Here is a 27,352-nt window from a genome sequence, read left to right as displayed (position 1 = left end):
TTGATAATAAATTTAAGCGTGATGTGTTGGGAATGTGGTGTGTGTCCCGTCCCGTCCGTGTCCCCCGCTCCCCTCCCTTCCCCCTCACCCCTTGTGGTTTTCTGTATTTCTTTTTTCCATATCCCTTCTTTTTTACTTCCATGTAAGCCTAAACCGAGATTGCCTTCTAGCTAAATGTGGCAGGGGGATGAAATTTGTGAGATGAGCTGATGCTCACAAATCGCTAGATGGCAGTGCCGCAGTTGCTGTCACCGAAAGTGCCTGTTTGCACTGGGCTGTCTGAGTTTCCTTTGTGTTTTCAGTGCAGTAATACAAAGCGTTCTACTTGGCAGGAGGACATAGAAGTCACTTCCTTATGAAATTAGGCTGGATTTCAGCAGGAGTTGCTGCAAATGTTGTGTTTGTGGCTTGGACAGTGGAGAATTATCTATTACTGTTTTTTTTAAGTCACTGAAAAGAGCAGCCACTTCCCTACCCATCTGGCATTGAGGATTTGCAGGCTGATCTTACTGGGGAGCTTTTTCCCTGGATCTCCCGTAGGGGAGGGTAGAAACGTTCACTGGAAACTTTGCTGAGGCCTGAACATTGTTTAAAAGTCCGTGGGTTGGTTGGGTTCTTTGCCTTCCATGTTCTTTCAGCCCAGTGCTTTCTGTTTTCTTCCGTGTAAGTGGTTTCAGATAGGCCGTTCAGATGAAAGTATTTAACCACATGTCCTGTGGGATCAATTTTAATTGTCAGCAGTTCTAGATTCTTTCAAGATGATGAGCTATTTGCTTCCAATTACACCTATCATAGTTTTGCTTTTCTCTTGTGAATTTTCTCTTTCCATCTCTCATCTTTTTCCTTCACCTTATTATTTTTATGCTTTTTCATGCAGCATTTGCAAACTACACCTGGCTTTTGTTGAGAATTCGGTGTATAGCAAAGTGTTACCTGGGCAAACTTCTTGTTCATCCCTGCCAAGTCAGGAGTTCACAAGGAGATTGTTGATTGTGTGAGGAGTTGGGTAAGCTAAAGGGAGAAGGATGATAGGGAGCATTTAGGCTTCAGGCTTCTCTAATTTTTGCAGGTTTGGGCTTGCTATTGCTGTTCAATGCTTGCTTCACTTTTCAGTTTGGTAATAACAGTAATTTTCCCTCTTGTCCTGGTTTTGGTCAGGATGGAGTTAAATTCATTTGTAGCAGCAGATGGAATGCTGATGTTGTTAATTGCTGTCAGACAGTCAAGGACTTTCTCAGCTCTTCATGAGAAAGGAGGGGCGAGGCCAGGACAGGTGACCTAACTGACCAAAGAGAGTATTCCACGCCAGTTACGTCCTGCCCAGGATATCAGGGGGCTGACGGGAGGAAGGCCGAGGGCGGCTCCGGGACGTGCGGTTCTTGGGGGACGGTCGGGTTCTGGGACGGCTCTGGGTGGCACGGCCTGAGTTGTGGGTTTGGTGAGAAACTGCACTGTGTATCAACAGCTTCATATATTTTTGCTCTAAAGTCCTGTCAGCATTGTTAGACGGTATCTTTCTGTTATCTTAGTAAACTCTCCTTATCCCAACCCACGGGCCTCTTATTTCTTGGTTTTGGGGTTATTTGCCCCTTCCTTTTCCCTTCCCTTACCTCTTACCCTCCCCTCCCCCCCTTCCCTTTTCCCTGCTCTTTTCCTTTAAGGAGCAGGCAGCTGCGTGGATCTCGGCTCTCAGCCGGGGTGAAACCACGACAGAGGTGAAATCAAGCAGCAGCTGAAAGGAGCCTTGATCAAAGAAAGTGTTTCTGGGAGGGTTTGGTCAGTGATTACAGATGTTGCACAGTGGGAAATTCTCTCTTTGTTTGCTGTGTATAATTGGAAGAAGAATGTCTTTAGAAATACTTCTGCGAGGAGGAACGTGAACTCCCGTAGGTGAGTGAAAAGACAAAATCTTACTGCAAATTCTTCTGCTTAGTGAACTTTAGGGGAGGGCTGTGTAGCTCCTTTCTGAGGGATGCTGAGATGTGCTCATTCGTCAAGGTCAGTCTGTTCCCCACCAGGCAGTTACTGACCCTTTCATCCTGTCTGCAGAGAAGCTTTCAAGTTAATTGAAAAGGTACTCAGAACCCACAGTCCCTGGGTCATCAGAGGTTTTAGGAGGTGTGCTGCACAGGAACCATACTTGCTTTCCGAGTCTGGGCTCAAATGCTGAATCTTGAGTTACTTTATTTCCTCTTACAACACATACTGGTTGTAAGAGGAAATAAACTTTCTCCTTTGTGATTTCAATGCTTTCATTTGGTTTTGATGCTCCTTAGCCTGTCCAGACTAACACTGGCATCCTACTTTTTGTATTTTTCAGTTTGGTCATAACAGTAATTTTCCCTCTACATTAAACATAGCTGTATACACATTTTAAACAGCAGTGAGGGTTTTTTCTTTTTTTTTAGAGGAACCCCCCCTGTATTTTTGTAAGTGGAGTTCTTTATAAATACCTGTGAGTACTTTTACTCAACACATTACCTAAGGCTTTTCCTCTGATACTTGTTAAATGTAGTAAGCTGTCAGTCCTCAGTAGCTACTGAGGTAATGGATATGATGGAAAATATTTTCCTGCCAATTTTTCAGACATAAATTCCTTTCTGTAGGGTTTTTATGTTATTAAAATGTCCTTATGGAATTGCTACCTCAGGGAGTGGTACAAACAATCTCGGTCTGGTTTACCAGACTTGGGAGGAAGCAGGGGGTTTTAGGTGACTTCCTCTGCACTGAAGAACAAAAATCTCCAGGTGTTAATCTTAGTCTTTCATCCTCTCCTTTTCATCTCCTGAGGCCTTTCTCTTAATTTAGGGGGTTTTAAATAAGCACATAGCTTTACTTTTCCACAAGTAGTGCACTGTACAGGTGTAGTCAAAGATGCTGAAAGATACTTTCAATGTAATGTGGCCTTCAAAAGAAAAGCCAAAGTTTTCAATTACTGTCACTTCTGATACTCACCAGAGCAGTACGAGACCTGGATTTTACAAGAATTGTGTGCAGTGGAGAACTTGTTCAGTGTAAATGAATGTCATTGTACTTCTAGGTAGGTTGGAAGTAAATTTCCCTGGTTTCTTGTGGCGTGTCTGGAGGTTTCTTTAGCTTCTCCTTTAAGCAGACAGGGTCATAGAGTTCAGGTCACGGAGTCTGGAGCCCTAGGCCCTTGCAAGCTCTGCCACTATGCCTGGTGTTGGAGAAAGTGCTTGCAGTCAGTTTGATGGTGGGTCGAGAGCATCTGGGGCAGTGCTTAAGCTGGAGAGGGCTCCAACTTCAGGGGTAGTTGTGGTTCTTTATGGGCAGAAGGGGGAGACTTCGTTCTCTGTCTTGCTTCTTGCCACCTTTTGCATCCTGTCATGCATCAGCTCTGAAAAGAACAGGTCCTTCTTGGAGTTACTACAGCTCAGTATTGCAGCAAACACTATCCCTATTTCTCAAGATAAGCTTTTTCTTTATTTTCCTTTCTTTTTGTCTTACAGCTTTCTGTAGCTGAAGGAAAATGATGGAAGAGAGTGGAATAGAGACAACTCCACCCGGTACGCCCCCACCAAACACAGCAGGGGAGACTACAGCTGCTACCACTGCTGCTACAAGTAGGTCATTAGGTACAGAAACTTCCTCAGAAACTCAGTGATATTTATTCATGTCTTTTTAAAGCACAGCAGTTCATCCAGAGGTGTTGGGATCAACCTAGAGAGCTCTTCTCCAGGCTGATGGGAAGAATTTGTTTCTTTCTCATGGCAGTATGGCATACATCTGACAGAGAGTAGTGTAAATGTTTTTTTTATTCTTGAAACATTTTGATGAAGTCATGTGGATGCACTTAGGGTTTTTAAGGACGTGGGGACAGGGAATACTGGCCAGTACAGTGCACAGTGAGATGAGCAGCACAGAAGGGAGTTAAAACAAGTCTACAGTCTTGTGGGGGATAGTGAGAAACGTGGACGATCACTTGGATTTTACTGTTGTGGGTGGTAATCAGAGCACTGAATCTGATTTTTCCAGAGTCTGAACCCCATGTGCTTGACTACCGAATGCTCAGTTTTCTGACACATCTGGTAACATTACCTTGAGTCACACTAGTGCCGTGGACTCCCGAGTGGAGCGCTCTTAGCCCCAGGAGGATGTGCTGGGCGATCCATTGGGTGCAGGAAGAAAATACCAGAGCATTCCTTAATAGTTCTTTTATCTAAAAAAAGCAGAAAAATCAAGCTTTACTGATATCGAATATACTTCTTGGCATATATTTCAGAAACCACCAGAGAAGAGACAAATGTATATTCTTTGGGGCATCACTTGTTTTTCCTGACATGGTAAAAATGTCTGTAATATTAAATGCAAACAATATGTTGACAAATGGATTTGTCAGGAAATTCTGTTGGAAGGAGACATAGAAAACATTGCTGATGATTATAAGAAACAAGCGTGAGAACAGATCACAGTATGGAAGGTTTGCTGTACAGATGTTCCTAACGTGTTTCTGCTTATGGTTTTTGCTAAATTCTGTTTCAGTAATGAAATACAGAAAGAACAACTTTATTGTCAAATGCTGAAGGAGGGCTGTGCTGGAGAAGCTGCATCCTCAACAGTGAATGATTTCTTTAATAAAAGCCATGTTTTTATTAAGACTGCCTCAGAGTAACCATTGATGGAGTGATTGCTTTGACTAGGCTAAAAATGGATTCTCGAATAAGGTTACCGATCTATTTCCACCCATGACATTTATTGACCGCCTCATTCATAGGCAAGTTACTGCAGCAGTGAAAGTGGAGCTGGTGCACAAAGGGCTACAGGATGCCAGCAGTGTGGTTAATTTTATAGAAGTTCTCTTTAAATAGTAGGGGTTGTTTTTAGCTGCACCTTGTAATGGTAGAGGAAGTGACCGTGAAACTTTTGTGCATCGCACAGAGGTTTGCTGGTTGTCTTGTGGCAAGGGATTTAAATATGGCTTCAGCTTTCTTCTTGTACCAAAACAGACTTGCAGACTCGCTGACATTTTCTGTGATGACAAGTGGCCATCAGCAGTGTGCTACCCAGTAGTTATTTAAAAAAACCCCAAAACACACTTACAGTTTGTCCCTTCAAGATAAAGGTGGTGTTTTAAGGAGGAGTGATCTACTTCTTTGTAAGAAAGTCATGCGTTTGAGAAGGTGTTTTGAAAAGTGGTATTTGAAAGTGTTTACGTTGTCAATGCATTCCTGTTGCCAAAATCATTGCAAGTGTCACACAAAAAACCCTTTCCACTCTGTACATGTAAATTGGCAAAGAGAATTTCCTGAGCTATGTAGAAATCTTCCAGATGAATTAGTTTGGGTGGATTTTGAGCCCATTTATTAGGAATACCAAAGTGCAACACCTTCTGATGATTTTTCCAGAAGAATTGAATGACATCAAGGAAGATGAACATTTGCTAGCTGAATTTCAAGATAAGCCTTCATATACTTGATGGCTGGGAGACGAAAACAAATAGCATGGTTTTGTAAGCACATCCAGCAACACCTTTTCATTTGGGTCTGTGTGTCTTTGTAAGGCATCTTTTCCAGGTGTGACAACCATTAAAGCCATGATTGGAATATAGAACCAGACCTCCAAATTGCTGATGATAACCCAAGATTGTAAAAATGATGAGGCTTCTGTAGTGACATTGCTCACACTACAATATTATTAATGGTATTCTATAGTGTGCTAACCGTTAATAACATAACATATTGTTTTATGAATATACTATTCAAATACTAATTTTCAGTGGGAGCAGAAGAGTTTCTTGATCTTTATCTCATCCTTTTAATATTTCTGTTCTGTATGTTTTAAAATCTATGGAATATACTAGGACAGTGGCCCATGTAAGTATTTTGTAGCTATGTTGGGGGTGTGCATGTTCCGTTTTTTATTGACTGGTGTGCGTGATAAAGTTTGGAAACGACCTCCTTACGGTAACTTGGCACGTCACTTGACTGTCATCAATGTTTAGGCTGAGTGCAGTTTCACATCTGAGCTGATCCAACAGCTTAGTGCTGTAAAAACCAGTGTTTTCTGTTTCTCTGGCTTAATTTTCTGTCTAAATTTGGTTTAGAGAACAAAATTGGCTTATCCAAGGATCAGCTGGGAGCCAGACTGAAACACAGAAAGCAGAGCGTTTAGGAGCCTGAGTAGCTGGGTGCCAAGGAAGAGAGGGCTGCCTGGTGCTCAGCCCATCTCATAGACCTGTACCTCTGCAGTAAGTCCCAGCCTCACAGGTCCCCTGAGTGCATTTCTTAATCTAAAGAGGGACACTTCCTGCATCTTTGTTATTCCTGTGGATGAAGCAGGAAGAAGCGTGCTAGCTGGAAATTTCTGAAGCCCACTTCATCAGCTACAAAATGGGTAGTCAAATGTTGACTCGTCTTTTTAGCTGTGACAAATAGGGTCAGAGAAGAAAAGAGATTCCAGGCTACTATCTCCAGAAATTGAGGGCAATTGGTGGTGGTTGCAAACTCAAGCAGAACTAAACTTTTTTCCTTTGAAAGGAGAAAAGCAGACTTGCTCAAAACTTACTTGTAAACTAGCTGAACAATTACATACCTGAATCTCTGAGATGAAGGCTCGGTGTTTCTAAAATTCCATTTGTCTTTTTTTCCCCTAGCTTTGTCCAGTCCCCTTGCTACACCAAGCCTGTCATCTTCTCCTGAGTGCTCAGCACCTCTGGCAGCTGGAGCATCTCCACTTCCTCCTCCTATGATGACTTCATCTTCTTTTCCACTTGTGCCATCTGCAACAGTTTCTACTATGGCGCCACCTCTAACTCCAGCCCGACCTCCAGTTGCCCCTTCGTCTTCTAGTATCTCTGTGTCGCAGTTCTCTACAGCTCCTTCATTAAGCTCTACTGCTGGCTCTGGTCTTCCTGCACCTCCTGCTGGTCCCCCGATTTCAGGATTTTCCATGTCTTCAACGTATGATATCACCAGAGGCCACGCTGGTCGAGCACCACAGAGCCCACTGATGCCATCATTCTCTGCACCTCCCGTCACAGGTAACCTTTTGTATATAGACCTTTGTGCTTGTGAGACAGGATGAGGGGTCTCCTGGGTGGCTACTTCAGCAGTCTGCTAGAGTCCCACAAGTTCAGCTTCTTTATTATTCTTGTGACACTTAATTACTGAGTAGCTGCGCTCAGAGGAATGGAGAATGGCCTTTGAAGTACGATCACGGTGTAGGACAAGAGTCCTCTTCCATAGAGTTCTGCTAGCACTCAGGCTCACAGAAAAGTGTTTGAGAGCAGTATTTTAAAATGTGCCCAGGAAAGCCCAGCTGACCATTTATTTCTGTGTTGCTGCTGTTCAGCTCAGAGGCAATTTCAGCCATTGTATTTCCACGGAATGGTAAGGTATCTCAGGCTGTAATCTCCTAATGGGCAAGTTTTTGTTCTGAGAAGCTCGCTATCTGTAAGAAGTCGTCCGTCACATGAGAGTAGCTTCTCTTTTCTTGCTTCTGGCTACTAAATTGCATCAGGACAGTGGAAAATACTTGCCTGCCATGCAAGCGAGTGCTGTAGTTGCTGAACTGAGGTGATTTTCTACTAGCCTAATGGAAACTTAGCTCTTCAGCTGCAGTTGAGTCAGGCTTTAACCATTGTTTGTGACATCTCTTTTAAGCAGTCTGTTCAAAGACCTATGGAAATTTGAAGACAATAAAAAGCACCACTCTTAAGCTAACATGTCTTTGTTTAATTTTACACATAAGGTGCAGGTAGGCTCGGTTCTATGAGCAGATATTGTTGAACTCATTCACAGTAGTTGCCTCTGCTAAACTCTAACAAGCAGGATTGTTCTGGGGCCTTCAAGAAATGAAAGGAATCAGCCCAGTATTATTCTATTCTTCCTGTTCATTTTCCTGTAAAACAATTGCATGTTGCTACGGCATAAGAAATGAAACGCAGTACTTGTGTCTTGTTTTTCCCTCTTCCTAGGTGTCTTCGCAGATCCTATTACTCAGCAAGCAACTTTCTCTTCCCCTTTGGCTCCTGGAACTGGTTCTGCAATCACTTTTCCTGAGGAGCTTGAAGACCCCAGAGTAGCTACTGCCCAAGGTGGAACACCTGCTGGAGGGCTGTGGGGGTTTATAAAGCTCTGTGGTTTTGTATGTTACCTTTCAGGAGGAACTACCATTTTTTGTTGTCTCTAACAAGATACAACTTTTAAGGGCATGTTGCTCTAGGTCCTGTCTTTCCTCTGTGCTCAGTTGCAGGTGGCTGTTTTTAATAGGCGCGTTTGCTGAAACTGTGCTTCTTTCCTTTCCAGAAGAGGAATGACTACATAAATGCAGGCGTCTAGGTGCTCGTGACAGGGAGATCCTTCTACCTTAGAGGTTTTGTCACATGCCCTTAAATCATGGGAAATGTCAGAACCTCTTTGATTCTTTGTACATCCTGGGTTTCTTTATCATTTCCTAATGAACTGAATTGGTTTTTTAGGGGATGCAAGTCCTTCCTGTTCTAAACCAAACAAGTCTCCTCAGGGAGAGGCAAATAAGTGTTTCTTCCACTGAGGAGGGGTTTCTTAAGAGGTGTCTGTGGTATTTTGTAGGATTTTTCTATTCCGCTAGAGGGCACGGAGTGTATAATGCAGAACAGATAATCCTTGTGGTGCGATCTAATCGTAGAGAGGAAATAAGCAGCAACAACTGACAGCATCTCATGAGCCTGTAACCTTTTTGGAGCTGTGACATGCTACATCTGAGTAGCGTCGTGAAGGCTGTGGCAGAAAGATGCAGGGACTGTGTGTGAGCTCTGAGCTGCCTTCAGGAGCAACACTACTATCTGTACTGTGCGATAGTAAATCGGAAGGAAGAATCAAGATTGACGTCCCAGTGGGACTGGAGACTTTTGGAGGGGCTTTCAAGGCCTTTTGAAGAAGAAAATCTGGAAGAATGAGTTGTGTGTGATGTGGCATAGTGAGCCCCCCTTTACTCCAGTCATCTTGACAGTGCTACAGTCTTAAAGAGCAAGATTAATCGTCCATCAGTATGGTGAGAGCAGAGTTGTCGTGCTGCTTTTTTCTAGGGCACGTGTCTTATAATCATAAAAAGACAGCTTCTTTGGTCTTCAAGTGAAAATGTCTTCCAGTCACCATATTCCTCTTGCTTTTTTGCGATAGAAGGTAATGTTCCAGAAGAGAAGGTTTTCCTTGTGACATGATTTTGTAGCCCGTTTGAAAGGGCAGTAGTGAATTAGTTGAAAAGCCAATCTCATCCACGTTATTGTTGCCTGTATACCAGTAGGATCCAGCAAGTGACCTATGTCTGTTTCTGGAGAATGTGTATGATTGACTTCAACCCAAATGTAGATTCTTTGATTGGAGTATTAAATGTTGTACATGCTCTGTGTTTTCCATGACCTCTGAGAATTTCCTAGGTGGAAGAATGAGGAATCATTAGTTGTACTGAAGCTGTCAAGTGTTGGATGTGTGGAAGCACACGTCAGAGTCAGGTTTTTAAACATCAGACAGAATCTGTGAGGCTTAACTGTCAGTTGTTGCAGAAATGCAAGCTGGATTCTCTGTTGAAGTGCATACACGGCAGTGCTGCAGTTATCTCTGTTTCTGCTCTTGAAATCGATTGAACTACCTTTTTTGCTCTGCTGTTCTTCAGAAATCCAACACCATTCTTTCAGATGTCCCTCAAGGTAGATAACAGGCAAGCAAGACCCTGTCAGTGTTTGTGCTTACATTTAATGAACTTTTAGGTCTGTCAGCAGCTCCACCTGGGATTTGGCTGGAGAAGATAGAGCGTTTTTTCAGCGTTGTTTAGAATCTACTTATAAATTGAGGAATTTCAGCTCAATTTCAGCTGTAAAAATATTTGTTAGTAATGGGCCATTCAAAAATAGGTCCTCTTGTCTGTAAGGTCATAACAAAGAGGCTCTTCAGTTGGAGTTGTCACAGTTTGAGTCTAGCTACCGAGTCTGATGATAGCTGTAATTAGTATTTGTTAAATGTTCAAGACTTCCCGTCCCAGAATAGGAGGAAATCAAGTGTGTTGCCCACCATCACTGGCAGGCCTGTTTCTGCATTGGTGCGTGAGAGGATGGCGGTGATGATATTTGGCCTTTGCTGTATCCGAAAAGTCACGCACTCCTAGTCACGTCTTGCAGCATTTGTGCTGGCGAGTGAGATGCACCAGGCATTACAAAGTGTAAATGTGGTAAGAAGACCACGAAGCAGCTTAATACTTGGGTTTTGTTTGGTTGGGTTTTAACTGTGCTATTGTGAGTTTCTTGGGGAAAAACGAGAAAATAATATGGAAGTCTGTTTGCTTATGTTTAGGGTGTAGCTGAGAATCCCATGGTGAAGTCTGTTCTTGATAAACCCAAACATTCAGTGGAGACCATGATTACACCGCTGGACCCTGGCATGGTTCCATATATCAGTAAGTATTTGTGACAAACCATTAAGTAATGCATAGAATGTTAGATTAATGTAACAGCACTTGAAGTTTATCTGGAGAGTGTGTTAATTCTGTCACAGTTACGTGGTGATTTCTCAGGTGCGTTGTCCAGTGAGACTCTCACTCTGCAGGCTGATTTTTTTATGTGCGTCTTAAGGTTCATTTACTTGTGTATTCTGCTGTAGTTTAGGTAGTAGCATAGTAATACCCTTCAGTTCAGGTTGTGAGAGATGAGCAAGTTACAGAGAACAAAACGGTGACAAGTCCTTGTCTGTAATCTGGAAGTCACATACTTTTTTCCCTCCCTGTTTCTCTGTTTGAGGGAGTGATATGGAATTGAGTTTAAAATATGCTGTATGTGTTCTGTTGGATCTGGTGATTAAATCCCGGTGTGTAAGGTATCGCATTGAGGGTCGACAAGCCGAAAGGTAAGCGTGCTCACAACGGTGTTTACATCGCTTTTGAGGCTTTCTTCTGACTTTCAGCTGTTCTGCTTTTCTAGCCCAACAGTATTTATACTATTTTAGGAAGCTCAGCAAACTTGAAGCAGTTCCTGAAACACTTGGGAAGAACATTGAAAAGGCTAAAACAGTCTAATAAAGTCTCAACTACCAGAAGGGAGGTTGTGGGGAGGTGGGCAATGGTCTCTTCAGCCAGGTGAGAGGAGATAGGAGAAGGGGAAATGGCACAAAGCTGCGCCAGCAGAGGTTTAGATTGGATATTAGAAAGAAATGTTTACTGAAAGGGTTGATGATCTACAAAGGTCTCTTCCAGCCGTAGGATTCTGTGATTCTGTGAAGTATTGCTGAGCATTGAGCCTGGAATGAAAAGCATAGTATCTCAGTTAGAGCTTTAAAATGAATAGGAAGGAGCAGCATTGTGGTAGTCACAATTTTGTGTTTTACTAAAGTACATTCATGTCACGTCTAACTGAGCTGAGATTTCTACAATTTGTCAGAGTACTGGACAGGTTTTATGGGTTGGGTTTTTGTTTGGCTGGTTTAGGTGTTTTTTCCTTGCTGTGTTTTGTTTGTTTGTTTTGTTTTGCTTTTTGCTTTTGTTGCAGCAGTCTGGTGAGCAGTCCTCCTTCTTAGTTGTGCTAGTGCTGCTCTTTGCATGTAGGTGAAGCTGGTCAGGAAACTGATGAGGCAGAGAAGAAAGCATTAACACCTTTGTGCGCTTTGTTTTTCTGAGCTGTCACTCAATTGGACCTGTGGTGTGATCCAGCTGACCACATTGCTGCACCATTGTACTAAAGCAGTGGGCAATATGTGGAATAAAACGGGATCATCTCTCATAGGGGGAAAGGGTGAATCAGCTTGGTCTCGGTAGTCTGGGGAAGACTTAAGGGGGGATCTGGTCAATACTCCTAAATATCTGAAGGGAAAATGGGTCCAGACTCTTTTCAGTGGTGCCCAGTGACAGGACAGGGGGTAATGGGCACAAACTGGAATGCAGAAGGTTCTCTTCCATTCCCTACCATTCTTTGATTCTCTTGAGTGCATCCAGGCAGCTTCTGAGTATGTTTGAGGATGGAGACTTCCTCGTGGTTCTGGACAACCTGTGCCAATGCTTGGTTACCTTCATGGTTAAAAAGATCCTTCAGATGTTTGTATGGAACCTCCTTTGTTTCAGTTTGTGCCCATTGCTTCTGCTCCTGTCCATGGGCACCACCAAAAAGAGTCTGGCTTCTTCCTCTTTGCAGGCTCCCTTCAGATATGTGTACAAATCAGTGAGATCCCTCTGGCTTTATCTTCTGCAGGCTGAACGTGCCTATCTCTGTCAGTCTTTCCCCCTAAAAGAGAGATTCTAGCCCAGTGGTTCATCTAGTTCAATATTCTGTCTTCGGCAGAAGCAGCAGGAGGTGAATGTCAGGATTATTCTTCTAAATCCATGAATTGTCATCTTAAATGAGCACTATGCTTTGTTTCAGGTGCAGAATACACCTCAGTTCCTGTTGTCCTTTTTTCATTGATGAATCACTTAGGAAGTAAAAGTTAGGTGACTAGCTAAATTAAGTGACTTCTGCTTCAGGAAAGAACTTTTGTGCAACGTGTGAGAAAGAGAAGACCAACTGAAGCATAGTCTTAAGATGTAGAATGTATTTAAACTGGCTTGTAATGGGAATGAAGAATAGTACACGCTCATAGATATACATCTCTCTCTATATATATACACACACCTGTGTTTTACAGAAACTGGGAGAGAACTGGACATAGTGGTTACTTCTACCAAAGAGGTGAAAGTTGCAGCCATTCGAGATACCTTTCAAGAAGTCTTTGGAATGGCCGTTGTTACTGGAGAGGCTGCGCAGTCTAACATCGCACCCCAACCTGTGGGCTACGCTGCAGGTTTAAAAGTAAGTACTAAAGTACCTCCAGCACAGAGAAGGGCAATGGAAACGTAGGATGAGAGAGTGGTTTGGTTTGGAAGTGACCTTACAAATTGTCCTCAGCAGAGGGGGCTGAAACTCTCTGCACTAGACCACACTGCTCAAAGCCACATCGAGCCTGACCTTAAGCACTTCCAGGGATGGGGCATTGACCCAGAAAAATCTGATTTTCCCTAAGGGGAATGTCAGTCTGTGGCATTGGGAGACTTCTCCTTTTCTTGTTTTTGGTGTAACTTGCCGCCTGTTCCGTTAGATCATTCTGAAGCTGCTTGTTGGAATAGCTTTTGGGGTTCTTGTGCAAACGCGGTCACAGCAGTGAAGAACATTTATGTCCATTTTCTTCTAAAGCAGTTGATTGCCATCACATCTGGCATGCATTGTGATATGACTGTAGTTTGAAAGTGTATCAGGCATTTGTTCTTAGTCTGTCACTAGCACAGTACTTTGGGATGAAAACTAAACATGAGAAATTGAATAGGAAAAATGTAATCAGAAGTTAAGAGAGCCTTTGAGACTGGGTTGTCTCCCAACTAATTCTGTAGGTGAAAGACAGGTTGATCAACACTTGCCAAGGATCTTCCTGAACAGCTCCATTCTTACATTTAGTATGTAGGAATTCATTGTGCAGCTTTTCAAACATGAGTTTTATCATAGCTTGTGTTACTGTTTGAGATTCCTGTTTGGGAAAGGCTATGGTGCTTTTTCATGACTTTTTTGGTTTTTCTACTGTTGAATAAAAAGAGTAATTTTTTTAAATCGCTGTTTTCTGTTTAACTTCAAAATTCTGCTCCAGAGGGGTTTTTTGCACTCATCTCTGAGTGTTGTATGATGTGACTGAAAGAGAATGTTGTCTAACAGATCATGTTCCCATGTAGGGAGCCCAAGAAAGAATAGACAGCTTGCGCCGGACTGGAGTAATCCATGAAAAACAGCCTGCTGTATCGGTAGAAAACTTCATTGAGGAATTGCTTCCTGACAAGTGAGAACTTGAAATATATCCCTGAGGTGGGGAGAGGGTTGTTTCTCATTGACTCAAAGGGTCTTGCTTCCAGTGCTTTAAAGAATAAAATGTCATTTATATGTAGACACATATAAAATACATGAAACAACCGGAGCCGTAGAATTTTTTACAAGGGAACACAGGCACTTCAGTTTTTTATATATACATGAGTTGATACATGCAAATTTGATTTGAAAAATGCTGGGATGCCTTGATGTAAGTCATTGTTAAATTTTTAACTACAGTTGTATTAGAGGTTGTAAAACGGTCATCATTCAAGGGCTAACATGTTGCTTTTCAACAGACTCTAACTTGGCTGTCATTGCAGGTGGTTTGACATTGGATGTCTGATTATCGAGGATCCAATTCATGGAATTCATCTGGAAGCTTTTACCCAAGCAACACCAGTGCCTTTGCAATATGTTCAGCAGGCGAGTTTTCTGTTTTCTTATTAATGTTGGATTAAGACTTAGGATTTAAGATTTAATTTATGATGTCAGCTCTTACTGGTAGTAGCTACACTTGAATTTCTTAGTTTATAAAATGAGGATCAAAAATATTTTTCAGTCATGCATTGCCTAAAAATCTTCAGGCCTTTGTAGAAAAGCAGTTCTTCCTTGGGAGTCTTCATTCTGCAGTACATGGCACTTGAGCCGCTGATTTTAATTCTTGTTAAAGAAGAAGAAATATTCCAAGAAGAAGTTAACCAAGGAAAAAATAACCTCAAAGTACTCCCTCAGAAAAGGAAGTACAGCTTTAATTATTGAATTGTTGTCATCAATCTGATTCCATGACTCACAAATGTTTAGATAGATAAGAATCCTCACTCTTCCTTAGGTGCAGAAGGAGGTCTTGTAGCTCAAGTAATGCACTAAGCAAGTGCACCTAGGAGGTGCAGTAAGCACTCTTACCCGTCCAAAGGCTCATTTTCCTTTCTTTAGCTTACTTCCCAGATGTGTTTGAGTGTCATCTAATGCCAACAAAATGGCATCACCAGTGAGGTGTCTGTGTGAGCACGTTAGCAATTGAGCAAAGTATCTGGCACGTCATTTAGGAACAAGTGTCTATTTTGAGATCTTGCCACTCAGTCTTTAATAAAGCTCATAGAGCCTTCATATTTATGTTGTTAACCACCAGCAAACAGACAGCATGCAGTACAACTGCAAGCCTTTTAACTTGCATTAGATCAAATTCTACTCTCCTGTAGAAAGAGAACTGTGCTTGTATATACTTCAACAGAAAAACACTGCTTGCTTTCATACTTTTCAGAGTTAAATTTTTCCTGGTGTTGCTGGTACATTTTTCAGTTGAGTTGTGCATGGTGTGGCAGTGAGTCATTGGGCAGCAGTTGTTACCCTTATTCCCATTATGCCTGTCTCTTCCAGAATCAGAGTGGGTTTTTCTTGAATGCAAGATATTTAGGCTTCTATAAAACCAGTCCAAAACCAAGTTCTTATGCAAAAACTACTCACAGAATCATACAATCTCCTGAGTTGGAAGGGACCCATGAAGATCATCAACTCCAAGTCCTGGCTCCACACAGGGCCAGCCAGGTCAGAGCACGTCACTGAATGGTCAGAATTCGCTAGGAGTTTACTGCAGTCATGGGCCTCCAACTTGAGGCATCTGGAGTCCCAAAGCCCATCGACTCTGTTGGAAGACAGAGGCAGTGAAGGTGTTAAACTCCTCTTCTTTCTCTGTGTCCCTGTTAGTAATGTGACCGTTCTCATCTAGCAACAGACCAATGTTCTCTCTGGTCCTCCTCTTGTTGTTACTGTATTTGAAGACCCCAGACTGTCTACCACAGTATTGTCCAGCCTCGGCTCTCTCTAAGCTTTGGCCACACACATTTTCTCCCTGCAAAGGTGAAGAGTGTCCCCGTAATCCCCGCACATTTCCTGATCTTGCTTCCACTTTCTTTTTCTGCTGAGCTCTAGAGGAACGTCCCTGCTCAGCCTCCTGCCCCACCTGCTTGATTTCTAATGTTTTGGAGTTGCCTATTCCTGTGCTTTTAGGAGGTGGTACTTAAAAAGTGGCCAGCATTGATGGACTTTCAAAAGCAGTTTCCCAGGGGACCTTACCAGCTACTTTCCTGAGCAGTCCAAAATCTGCTCTCCCTGTATCTAGTGTTGAAGTTTTGGAGGCAGTTTCCCTTCTTTCAACAAAGATTTTGAATTCCACTACTCTGTGGCCAAGAAGTCCACCTACTTCTACTTCCCCCCAAGTCCTTCTTTGTGGATGAGCAAGAGATCTAGGAGGGCACCTTTCTTCGTTGGCTCCCTCAATACCTGAACAAGGAAGTTACCATCCAGTTGCTTTCGGACTCTCCTGGACCTGTTTGTATTAGCTGTGGTGGTGTTCCCAGCTAACATCTGGCCAGTTGAAACCCCCGTAAGGACACGGACAGGGGATCTAGAGGTGGCTCTTAGTCCCTTGAAGAATAACTCATCAATGTTGTTGTTGTTCTGGCTGGGCAGTCCACAGTAGACTCCCACCCCTGACTCTGACACTCTTTTCCCTCTAGCCTGGTTTTATTCCCTTCCCCCTTCCTGTTGGCATCAAATGCTCTCCAGAGTGCTTCTGTTAAAGCAGAAAAAACTATGAGAGGAAAGAATGTACCAGAAATAGATACTTAACATCAAACAACCTAATTTTGATTACATTATCTTCTATCTCTGGTAGAGAAGAGAGAAGAACAGAGAAGTTGCCTTCATTCTTAGTCAGCTGTGAGAAGGCACTCCGAAGATTGCAGTGACAGACAGGTCTTTGCCTTCCTCTTGGGGCTCTGACGCCGTCACCCCGACATTAAGAACTGCAAAGTTAGAAATCATTGCACTGACATGACATTGCTGCATCAGGTCTGCTACACCTTGCAATTTGTGCTTGGGGAGAGCAATCAAAATACCTAATTTCAAAGTTTTTTAAAATGGTTAAAGTCAAAACTGATTTGTTTTATTCCATAACTGTTTTTTATTACATTTTGTAGTCAAAACATGAACACTTTCTCTGAAAAGCTGGCTCCATCTTTTCCAGTGATAGAGTTTGGTTTTCTAGGAAATTCTTAGAAGCTCCAGTTTTTAACTAAACTCTCTGCTCTATAGGAGGACTGTGTGGGGCTGGAAGGAGACAGGGGCCAGTTCTGTGGCTGTTTTGTTCCATCTGTGATTCACAGGTATGGAAATGTTGAGTGTGGGATCCACAGGCAAACTGGGAGTAGGAGAGTAGACGGGTCAATCTGAAACCTTGCGCGCCTTCACAGAACCATTCCTCAGGAAGTGGTGAAGAGCTGTAAATATGCAGGGCTGTGCTGGCAGCTCTGGTACGTAAAGCCTTGCGTGCAGGAACCCAGAAAGCTTGGCTCTGGCAGCCAAAAAGAGGATCAGTTGTGCAGAAGCTGTGCTTCCACTTAGGTTTTTCAAACTTGAGAACTCAAGTGTCTCTGCACATATTTTGTTCTGCATGAAAATTGTTGCACTTTTCTGCAAGGTTTCTCTGGCATTTTCCTTGTGGTTTTAGGAAGTATTTGTATTTGGTTATCCATTAGAATTTGTGTTTGACGCTGTTGTCTATGAAGAGCAAGGTAATTTGAAAACATGATGAAACTCTGCAGAAAGGCATGCTATCACAAACCTTTTATCTCCAGGAAGGGATTTGAGTTCTCACCTAAATGTCTATGTAAGTGTTGGGAAAACTCTTCCAGCTTCTGTAAGATGGAGTTGACGCTCTAAGTTTGCCCCTCTCAGAGGGTTCTGGAGTTTTGTGTCTCCGTGCGATACTGTAGCGTTGCAAGCTTCAGCTTTCCTGTTTGTATTCAAGGGTCAGTAGCCTCTGTGGACTCTCTCCACAGGAGTCCTCACAGAAAGAGAGAGAGGCTGCCACAGCCAGCACTCACCTAACTGAGCGCGGAGTCTTCTTGGCCTTATTGTCGTCCCAAAAGCCACAGTGTGACCTCCCCTCAGTCACTCAGATACCGCTGGGAAATGGCAAGGCTGCAAAAATAATAAAAGTAATTGGAGTGAATGATGAGAAAATAGTAGTATTGTCATTGTGCCATTGATGACTAGTTTGTGAGACACTAGGGCAGACAAAGCACCAGAGACAGAAAGTATGGTAACGAATGAAGCCAGGTTAAAGTAGGTAGATTCTATGATTTGAAAGTCCATCGTAAAAATGTAGCATCTTTTTGTAACAGGTTCTAAAAATGAGCTGGCCGGTGTGATAGAACTATCCTGGGTGGAGATGACGACTTCAGGCGTAGCACAGACCTTGACTGCGTGACCTCAGGTATTGGAAAGGAGACACTGCTTTTGGCTTCAGTGAAATCTTCATCTTTGGAAAAGAAAAAGATTTTGCCGGAAAGAGACTTTGTGCGTGATTCTAGAAAAAATGGAGTATCTGTCCTGGAATGATGTCATCACAACAGCGTGTGTAACGGACTAGTTTCAACACGTTGGTGATGTCTAGACACACATGACATAAAGAGCATAGTTTGCTTTCTGCTCAGTGTCTGGAAATATCCTCCTCCCACGCTTCACACGTCAGAGCAATACTCCTGAGCAGTACTTTCATAACAGGGTCTCAAATAGCTGCTCTATAAAGTTACACTGCAGAGATAGCATCAGAAGGTAGGATTAAGAAAGGTGTTGTGGAACATATGTATATGCATAATGAGTAGAGTAGCAGGCAAAGGGTTTGTCACAATGGAGGAAGGAACTAAGTGCAACAAAGTATGTTAGAGTAGCTTAGCTACCTAATAATCAGGAAAAAAATACCGGAAGGGATTAGAGCAGCCTTTCGCGTAAGAATTAAGTGAATTCCTATTTCTGGTCCCAGGTTCTCTAGAAGTTAGGTGATGTGTAGCTGGCTGTATCATGTCATGAGTACTTAAAGGATCACTGGAAAACATTGGTAAGTTTTTCTCAGTGAAGTAATGGCTATTTGTTTTCCAAGTTAGGAAACAGGTAAGAAGTCAAGGTCTAAGATGACCATACTCCTCTACAGATAAAACTATCCAGTCGATCTTTTTAAATGACTTTTCTTCAAATATGCCTTAGGAGTTGTTTGTGTTGGAGAGGACATACTATGTATAGCCAAATGTGTATAACATAAAAACTAGAGATGCATTTCACATGCAACCCAAGTCAGCATGGCCTGACAAGTAACAGAATGTCAGTTAAGTCATGAAGAGCTGGGATATAGTAAACCCTGGAGGAAGACGAGCAAATCTCCGTTTGTGAGTGTAAAGCCTTGAACTGCACGAATAATGAGGATGCCATTGCCAGCCTTGTGTGTTTAGAAAGCAGCTCTTTCTTGTATTTAGAAAGCAGCAGTGGTCCCTGCCACCATATTACTGGCTTACGTGACTGCTTACCTGGGTTTACAGGAGCCCTCTGTAACGAAGGTACAAGTTGTAGTAAAGACTCTCTGGGACAGAGAGACCAGGCACTTCAGCAATTTTCCTTCCGTCGCTTGGAAGCCATAAAACCAACAGCAGTTGCTGTTGTAGTGCTTGCAGCGTATAAATTAGGAATCTTAAGCAGGTTTAAACTGTTTGAACATTTGATCCTACAGTATGAAACCCACTGTATTGTTATTTGTATTATTTGTATAATGAGCATGTATAAAGGGCTTCCCAGAATTTCTAATGCCTTACTGAACATTATACTAAGCAGTACCTGTCTTGATCCTAGTATCAAGATTCCTCTTGAAATAAAGAAAAGGTAATCCCATTCTGATTACTAAGGAGTTCTAATTGTGTTTTGTTCCAGTATGTCCCAGTGGCAGATTTGGCAAGAACTGCATTGGAATATGCACGTGCACCAGTAACGGAACGTGCAATCCTATTGATAAATTCTGTCAATGTTACCCTGGCTGGATTGGTAGTGACTGCTCTCAACGTAAGTATGGAATGTTCCCCTTTCTTTTAACAGCAATCAATCCGGGTTTGGCTATTTACATTATCTAGTTTTTGTAGTCAAACACCCACTGTCTAAGTCAGAAATGAGGACTGTGTGGTATAGGAGGAAGAAATCCGAAAGTTTTCTTCTTCAGTTTATCAGCACTATCAGCAACATAATTGCACTCTGGCTTTTCTAAGAAGTGGGATGGAGCATATGAGAGAAGAGACCGATTTTCAGTCTTTCACTGCCCAAGAAGAGTTGTAGAGGATCTGCAGAGAGCTTCTGGCTGCTTCTTGCAGAAGCCACCCCTGCTTCCCCCCTTCGCCACCAGAACCTTGCCACATAAAAGCACAACGCAGATACCCCTTTTTACTGCCATTCTACCTCACTTGGGGAGTATTGCCTTGGTATGCTAACCCAGTGAAGACTTTGTTACTGACTCAGAGTGCTAGGCCCTAATTTCATTATGTTTCATAGGAGTTCTTTTATGAAATAATTCAACATTCTCCAGATGCCTTGTCAGGTCTATGAAAATACTGATAATAGGAGAGAAATACCTGAGGCAGAATTCTCACGAGATATAGATCCAATTCCATGAAGTACCAAAATCCACACGGTCCGAAACACTGTATTCCAAAGTTTCAGTCAACCCATTTCTGTGAATAAAAGAAGCCACACCAGAGCCTGATACGTCAACATTCCAAAGAGACTGTGCTGATTTCCAGGGAGGTGCATTTCCGAATACCATCCCGCATTGGTTTCACGTCACTTATGGTAACTCATTTATGGCTTGGCTAGTCCAGGTTAACTAGCTCTGTACCAGTGCAATGTAGCAGCTGGTGACTTTGGAAAAAAACCCTCTGCTGTCTAAATTCTGTGAAGTGATTGGCATGCACAACTAAGTATCATAGCAAGATAAATCTTGAGCCGATTCCTGTGGAAGCCAGTAGCAAGAAAGGTGTCTGGTTTTATGGTAAAATAAGTAGGTATTTTGGAGAGTAGAAGAATAGGGATTTAGGAGGAGGAGAGACTTACTCACAAATCAATAACAAGAAAATGGTGCCAGCAATATGAATGGAAACATCTATTTAGACTGTGCTCATGGGCTGTAACAGAGCAAGTTTCTTTGCTTTGTGTACAGGCCTTTTGTTCACATGGAAGATAATGATTCCATTAATTTCTTCTGGAACCAGTAACCTTCTTAAAACTTTTAACCTTTCATCTGTATGGGGTTTACATTCCCTCATAGCTGACCACTATTTTCAAACAAAAACAATAACAAAAAGAATCAAAAGGCACAACTGAAGCGAAAACAAGAAAAACCAAACTTAGTACTTTTTTTTTTGTCACTACAATGTAGTATATTTCTTAATGAAGTGAAATTTGGGCAAAACCACCACTTTGCAAAAATGCAGCCCACACATAGATGAGTCCTTTTGCGTTTAAAGGATTCAGGAATTTTTATTGCTCTCAGACAGGTCTCTGGACAACCAAATCAGTGCACAGCAACAAACAGTTAACAGTCTTTTTAAACTTACACAGAATTAAAGCTAAGGCTTCTATATCTGACCTGTTTCTTCTCTCCTTGAAACACACATGCAATACCTTTCCACAAAAGCATTTTAAAATTACCCATCTCTTTTTGGTAAAGAAACAAATAAAAACTTCAGGATGTGACCCCTAATCAGGAGAAAGGGGCTGTTCTTAGAGTACCCTCTGCATTCAGAGATATTTTATCATGAAGAAAATTATCCTTGCCTGTCTCTGAGCAGTAATTAACATTTTGGACCCACTTCACCGTTCTAATGGCAGTACATAGTATCAGATTCATTCACTGTGACATTTTCAAAGCAGTCAGTGAAATTCTTTCTCATGACATGTTGAACTTGTTGTGAGAAATCTCCAGCTTTATAGATAATTACTTGTTTTTTAGACATGCTATATTCATCAATGCAACCACAGCAGCAAGAGTTCACTTGATAAAGGTACAGTCCTGATCATATGCATATCTAGAGTAAAAGAAGTCCTTAGTTAGAAAAGACCCAACCTGTGGCTATTTGCTCAGAATGGAGTAGCCCAAGTCCTAGGGGTCTGCCACTGGTGACACATTGCCATCTGCTGGCCATCTGCTGGCCGTGGACAGACAGAGCTTGGGGCTAGGAACGAATGGTAGCGTCCGTGGTGCTGCAGATCTGTAATCCCAACACAGTTAAGAAGCTCTGACTGATTCGAGTTCCTTTTTTCTCTCACACTTGGTGCAGAATTCCCTCAGGGTACATACGGGTATGGATGCCGGCAGATTTGTGACTGTCTGAACAACTCAACGTGTGACCACATCCCGGGAACATGTTACTGCAGCCCAGGCTGGAAGGGGGCCAGATGTGATCAAGGTAAAGCCTCCATGCAATCAAATTCTCTTAATTGTTTGATAGGAAATTTGGATTAGCCTATTACATTCCATCTCTGTATCACTCACTAAATTAGTCTGATAAAGCTCGTAGGTTTAAATAGTCCATCCTGTTAAGTGATGTATATTCTGTGGATTTTGTAAGTATTCCATGCCTCAGTAAGAGTTCACTGGAGCAAAGCAATCAGTGTAGTTGTGTGAAATACAGAGTCCTTCCTAGAATGTTCTGAGTTGGCAGGGACCCAGAACGATCATAGGGTCCAACTCCTGGCTCCACACAGGACCAGCCAAGTCAGAGCATGGGACCGAGCGCATCGTCCAGCTGCTTCTTGAACTCAGTCAAGCTGGGTGCTGTGACCACTTCCCTGGGGAGTCTGGAACAGGACAGGACAGCCTTTACAGCGCTGTCCTCTCCAAAAAGGCAGAATTGCTGATGGAGCGAGTGCTTGACCTGCTTTGTGCTTTTGCTTAGAAAATGTTGTTACTTTCTCAAGTCCATGAAAACACCTTTTTCTAGGAAGAACATGAATGTTTCTCCTTAAGGCCAGGAATGTCTTCACATCGGTTTCAAACATCATTCAACAATATGCCTGCAGTGACCTACACCCCTGCTCTGAGGGCCATCAATGCAGCTTACACCATTCCAGGTAAATGACATTTAGAAGGTGGGGGTTTTTCTCCATCTCTTCACTTTGCGCTTTCTTAGCTGAGCTCTGAAGGGTTCTCACATGCCCCTAACAGTGCCCATTTCACCTTTTGGGATGAGCAAGGGTTGCTGTGAGCAGGAGCATACGTGGTTTTGAAAAGGATGTCTACAATTCTGCCATGGGAGGCTTCCTGGAAGGAGAGGCAGGGGAGGGCTTCCACCTGTGGGAAGAGGCAGCCTGAGACACTGCTGTCAGTTGCCTTTCACGGGGGGGAGAGACCACCCTGGTAGCCGTGCCGGTGAACTGGCACAGGGGACCAGTGGGGTGTGATGGCAGATGTACGTGCTTACCTTTCAGCTGTCAGAGACAGTTCAGCCCAGTTCAGAGGAAGCATGGACTTTTCTATTCCTCTGTGGCTACTTAAAAACAGGATTGGAAACGGGCAAAATACAGTTTCTACTGAGAATTTAGTTCCGTGCCAACAGCTGGACTGCACAAGGCGGCTCCTGTAGCTGTGGCCAGTCAGGATTTCACAGGAGCTGTGGCAAGATCTCCTGGAGAGGCAGGGAGCAGAGAGGCTCGAGTCTGAAACAAGTGAAGGCAAAGAGCAAACCCGGGAGTGACTCAACGGGTACGTGAAACTTCAGGCACTGCTGTCTTCTGCCCACAGCTGTTAAGGCAGGCAGCAGGTGAAGAAGGTGGCAGAAAGAGTTTTCAGAGCCAAGAAAGAGCTGTCAGCAAAGGTGGGGGTGCTCTTGAGGCACTAGAGAGTGTTGCTATGAACTTGGTGGTTAAAATTCTCTGTAATTGGGACAGTGACTGCAGAGGCAAAAGAGAGCAAGGAACCTCAGGAGAGAAGTAAGTTAGCAAGTAACATGCTCTTGCTTCAAGTGACCTGTCAGTTCCTGCTCTGTGTCCCTAAATCCGTCAAATGAATGGCAATTTCCTAGGTAGCTCTTTCCAGAAACTCTCCATTAGGTTTTGGAATGAGTGCAGAGCTGTAAAAAACATCTCCTCAGAAAGAAATGCCATGTTATTGATAGTTGTTGATTTTCTTTTCTTTTTAGAAGCCATCCCTCACAGTACCAGTGGAAATTCCAACAGTCACTATTTCTCTAACCCCAGTTATCATACTCTGACTCAGTGCGCTACCCCACCTCATGTCAACAACATGGACAGACTGACCCTGGCAAAGGTAGAGCATCAAAATCTCAGTGCTCCTCTGTCAATTAGCTTCTAGTTTATTTCATTTGGTTCCATCATGTTTCAGGTTTGGTTTCTTTTTGTGGTGGGTTGACCCTGGCTGGAGGCCAGGTGCCCAGCAAAGCCGCTCTATAACTCCCCTCCACAGCTGGACAGGGGAGAGAAGATATAACCAAAAGCTTATGAGTTGAGATAAGAGCAGGGAGAGATCATTCTGCAGGTAACATCATGGGCAAAACAGCCGGAACGCAGAATAAAATGCATCTAATTTCTTACCAAATCAAAAGAGACTGGGATAATGAAGTATAAAACCAAATCTTCAAACACCTCCCCTCACCTCTCCCTTCTTCCTGGCCTCAACTTCATTCACAAATTCTCTGCCACCTACCCCCGAGCGGCACAGGACGGGGGCAGAATGGGGATTGTGGCCAGTTAATCACACGTTGTCTTTGCTGCTCCTTCCTGTTCGGGCAGAGGACTCCTCACATGCTTCCCCTGCTCCAGTGTGGGGTCTTTCCCACATCAGACAATCCTCCATGAACTTCTCCAACATGAATCCTTACCATGGGGGCTACAGCTCTTCACCAACTGCCCCGGCGTGGCTTCCGTGGGGCTCAGACCTCCAGGAGAAGACTGCTCCAGCCTGCTTCCCCACAGAGCCACAGGCTGCCCCAGGGAAACCTGCTGTGGCATGGCCTCCTCTGTCCACGGGCTGCAGGTCCTGCCAGGAGCTTGCTCTAATGCAGGTTTCCCATGGGGTCACTGCCTCCTTCAGGTGTGTCCACCCGCTCCAGCATGGAGCTGCAGCTGGGATCTCTACTCGGCATCATCTTCCTCCTGGGCTGCAGCAGGACTGCCTGCTTCACCATGGTCTTCTCCATGGGCTGCTGGGGAGTCTCCCCTCTGGTGCCTGGAGCGCTTCCTCCCCCTCCTTCTTCCCTGGCCTTGGTGTCTGCAGAGTTTCTTCATCTTCTCACTCCCTTCTCTGGCAGCAAGAAGTGTCTATCTGTGAGGTTTTTTCCTTCTGAAACATCCTATCACAGAGGTGCTGCCACCATCGCTGATGGGCTCATCGCTGGCCAGCGGTGGGTCCATCCTTGAGCCGTTGGGTATTTACTCTGTTGGATGTAGGGGAAGCTTCTAGGAGCTTCTTGCAGAAGCCACTCCTGGCCTCCCACCACTACCAAAACCTGGCCACGCAAACCCAAACCACTTTGCCTGATTAGCACCTGGAAATCCTATAACTTCCCATCAGTTTCAGTTTCTGTTATCTGTCTTCCTTTGAATTAGGCCAAAACCAATCAGCTGTTTGTGAACCTTAAAAACGTGGAACCTGGAAAACGAGGAACTGTCATGGACTACGCGGGAACATTGCCTGCAGACTGGAAACATGGTGGCTACCTCAACGAGCTTGGTAAGAAGGAAGAAGGAGGAGGAGGAGAGGGTGAATGGGATTCACTGTGTTTGGGATAGAGAGGGAAGCAGGGAATTTTTCCTGGTTCTCCGCTCAAGGTAATGCCAAGGTGGTCTGGCTGTGCGTGAGGTTCAGGGTTATGGGTTCGACCTTTCTTCAAGGAGACAAAAAAGTGACTCCTTGTGAGGAGCGGTGAATCCACCTGATGCCCAGTGCAGACATGATATGCAAAAATCTCATCATATTGTCATACAACTATTTTCATACTAATTACTTTCATAAATCAATGGGTGTTGTAAATAAGGATCTGCTTTGGCAAAATTACTTTGATTAAATAGGTGTGGGGTTGGGTGAATCCTTTTCTTTAATCCCCACCACACAGAATCAAGGCTTTTCGAAGTAGTTTCTCATCATCTGGGCTGCTGCAGATGTAAATTGTAGCAGCATCTTCCCAGCTAAGCCTCCTGTCTGCTGAAACACAGCACATTGTCCGTCAAAAGAAAATTCCTGAGAAGGGGTGAGAATTTCTGTATCCTGTTGTCGCTTCATCCTTTCCCAATCACAAGCATCCCAAAAAGGCTGGATCACACTCCTCATGTCTCTGCCCAGTGAAAGCCTTAGAAGGGACTCTGAGTGCCATTATTCTTTAGATGATTTAATTACCTTCATTTCTAGTCCTTCTCACTGTCAGGTTCTGGGGATCAGTGCAGCATCAGAAGCAGTCTGCAGCAGGATTTTTCCCTGCCCATCCCCAGCCTTGGTCTAACAACAGCTCTGGCCGAGACCCGGGGTTTTTAAGAAAACAGTTTAACGCTCAGAGTTCAGCTTTACATTTTCTTAGAGCAGATGTACCAGCACTTGGGACTTCTGAGAGATCCCGGCTGTGGCTACCCCACTGCATGGGGAGATTCTGGAAGACTGGAGGAATGCTGATGTTATGCCTGGTTTCTAGAAGGTTCAATGGGATTGCTTGGGTAGCTCTAGGCTTGTGACCTGGGTGTCAGGCTTGGCAAAAACAGCAGGACAGCTGACATGAGACCTAGTAAATAAAGATGGAGTAGGAATAAATTTAGTTGGTTTAGGTCTTCTCAAATAACCTAATTTTGTTCTTGGAAACTGTGTATTTTGTTTAGAGAGAGACTGTCTAGAGAAAGTTCCTTTAGACTGCTGTAATGCTTGTAACAGAGTACCATGATGCAATCTTGGTTGCAGTGACCATGAAATGTTGGAGTTCTAGATCCTCAGGGAAGTAAGGAGGGTGCACAGCAAGCTCACTACCCTGGACTGCAGCAGAACATACTTCGGCCTCTTCAGGGACCTGCTCAGTAGAGTACCATGGAACGAAGCCCTGGAAGGACCAGGGGCCCAAGACAGATGGTTAGTATTCAAGGACTGCCTCTTTCAAGCTCTGGAGAGATGCAGCCCAACAAATGCACCAGGAGACCTGCCTGGATGAACAAGGAGCTCCTGGGCAAACTCAGACAGAGAAAGGAAGCCTACAGAGGGTAGAAGCATGGGCAGGTAGTCTAGGGGGAATAACGAGAAACTGTTCCAACAGCCAGGGACCAGGTTAAGAAAGCTAAAGTGCTGACAGAACTAAATCTGCCCTGAGACATCAAGGGCAACATCAAAAGCTTCTATAGCTCCATCAGTGACAAAATGAGGGTGAGAGGAAAAATTGGCCTTGTCTCCAGAAGGAAACAGGAGATGCAGTTACCCAGGATCTGGAGAAGGCTGAGGTACTTCATGACTTTTTGCCTCAGTCTTTTCTGGCAAGTGCTCAAGCCACAGTGCCCAAGGCACAGAAAGTGAAAGCACGTGAAGTGCAGTGTCCAGCTCTGAGCTCCCCAGTAAAAGACACTGAGCAGCTGAAGTGAGGCCAGGGGAGGGCTACAAAGGTCACCGCAGGGCTGGAGCACCTCTCCTACAAAGACAGGCTGAGAGAGTTGTGCTTGTTCCACCTGGGGAAGAGAAGGCTC

The 27,352-nt window shown here is 43.7% G+C and overlaps 2 protein-coding genes across 2 annotated transcripts in view; both read left to right on the top strand.

Moving 5' to 3' along the window:
- Nucleotides 1–27,352, top strand: part of LOC311203691 (uncharacterized protein) — a gene marked incomplete at its 5' end in the record, with an annotated part of 53,551 nt that overhangs the window by 23,077 nt on the left and 3,122 nt on the right. The gene's annotated exons all lie outside the window — the stretch shown is intronic.
- LOC311203239 (protein PRRC1-like) lies at nucleotides 3,491–25,432 on the top strand (the record flags this gene model as incomplete). Its single annotated transcript, XM_084277894.1, has 11 exons — nucleotides 3,491–3,584; nucleotides 6,614–7,000; nucleotides 7,937–8,094; nucleotides 10,290–10,392; nucleotides 12,606–12,769; nucleotides 13,678–13,781; nucleotides 14,131–14,233; nucleotides 19,571–19,699; nucleotides 22,627–22,756; nucleotides 23,824–23,951; nucleotides 25,250–25,432. 11 exons carry the CDS (start codon nucleotides 3,491–3,493, stop codon nucleotides 25,430–25,432), a joined length of 1,683 nt encoding a protein of 560 aa, XP_084134020.1.

The sequence above is a fragment of the Gallinula chloropus genome, assembly GCF_964237585.1.
Source record: "Gallinula chloropus genome assembly, chromosome: Z".
NCBI lineage: Eukaryota > Metazoa > Chordata > Aves > Gruiformes > Rallidae > Gallinula > Gallinula chloropus.
This window is presented reverse-complemented; position numbering and strand designations above follow the sequence as displayed.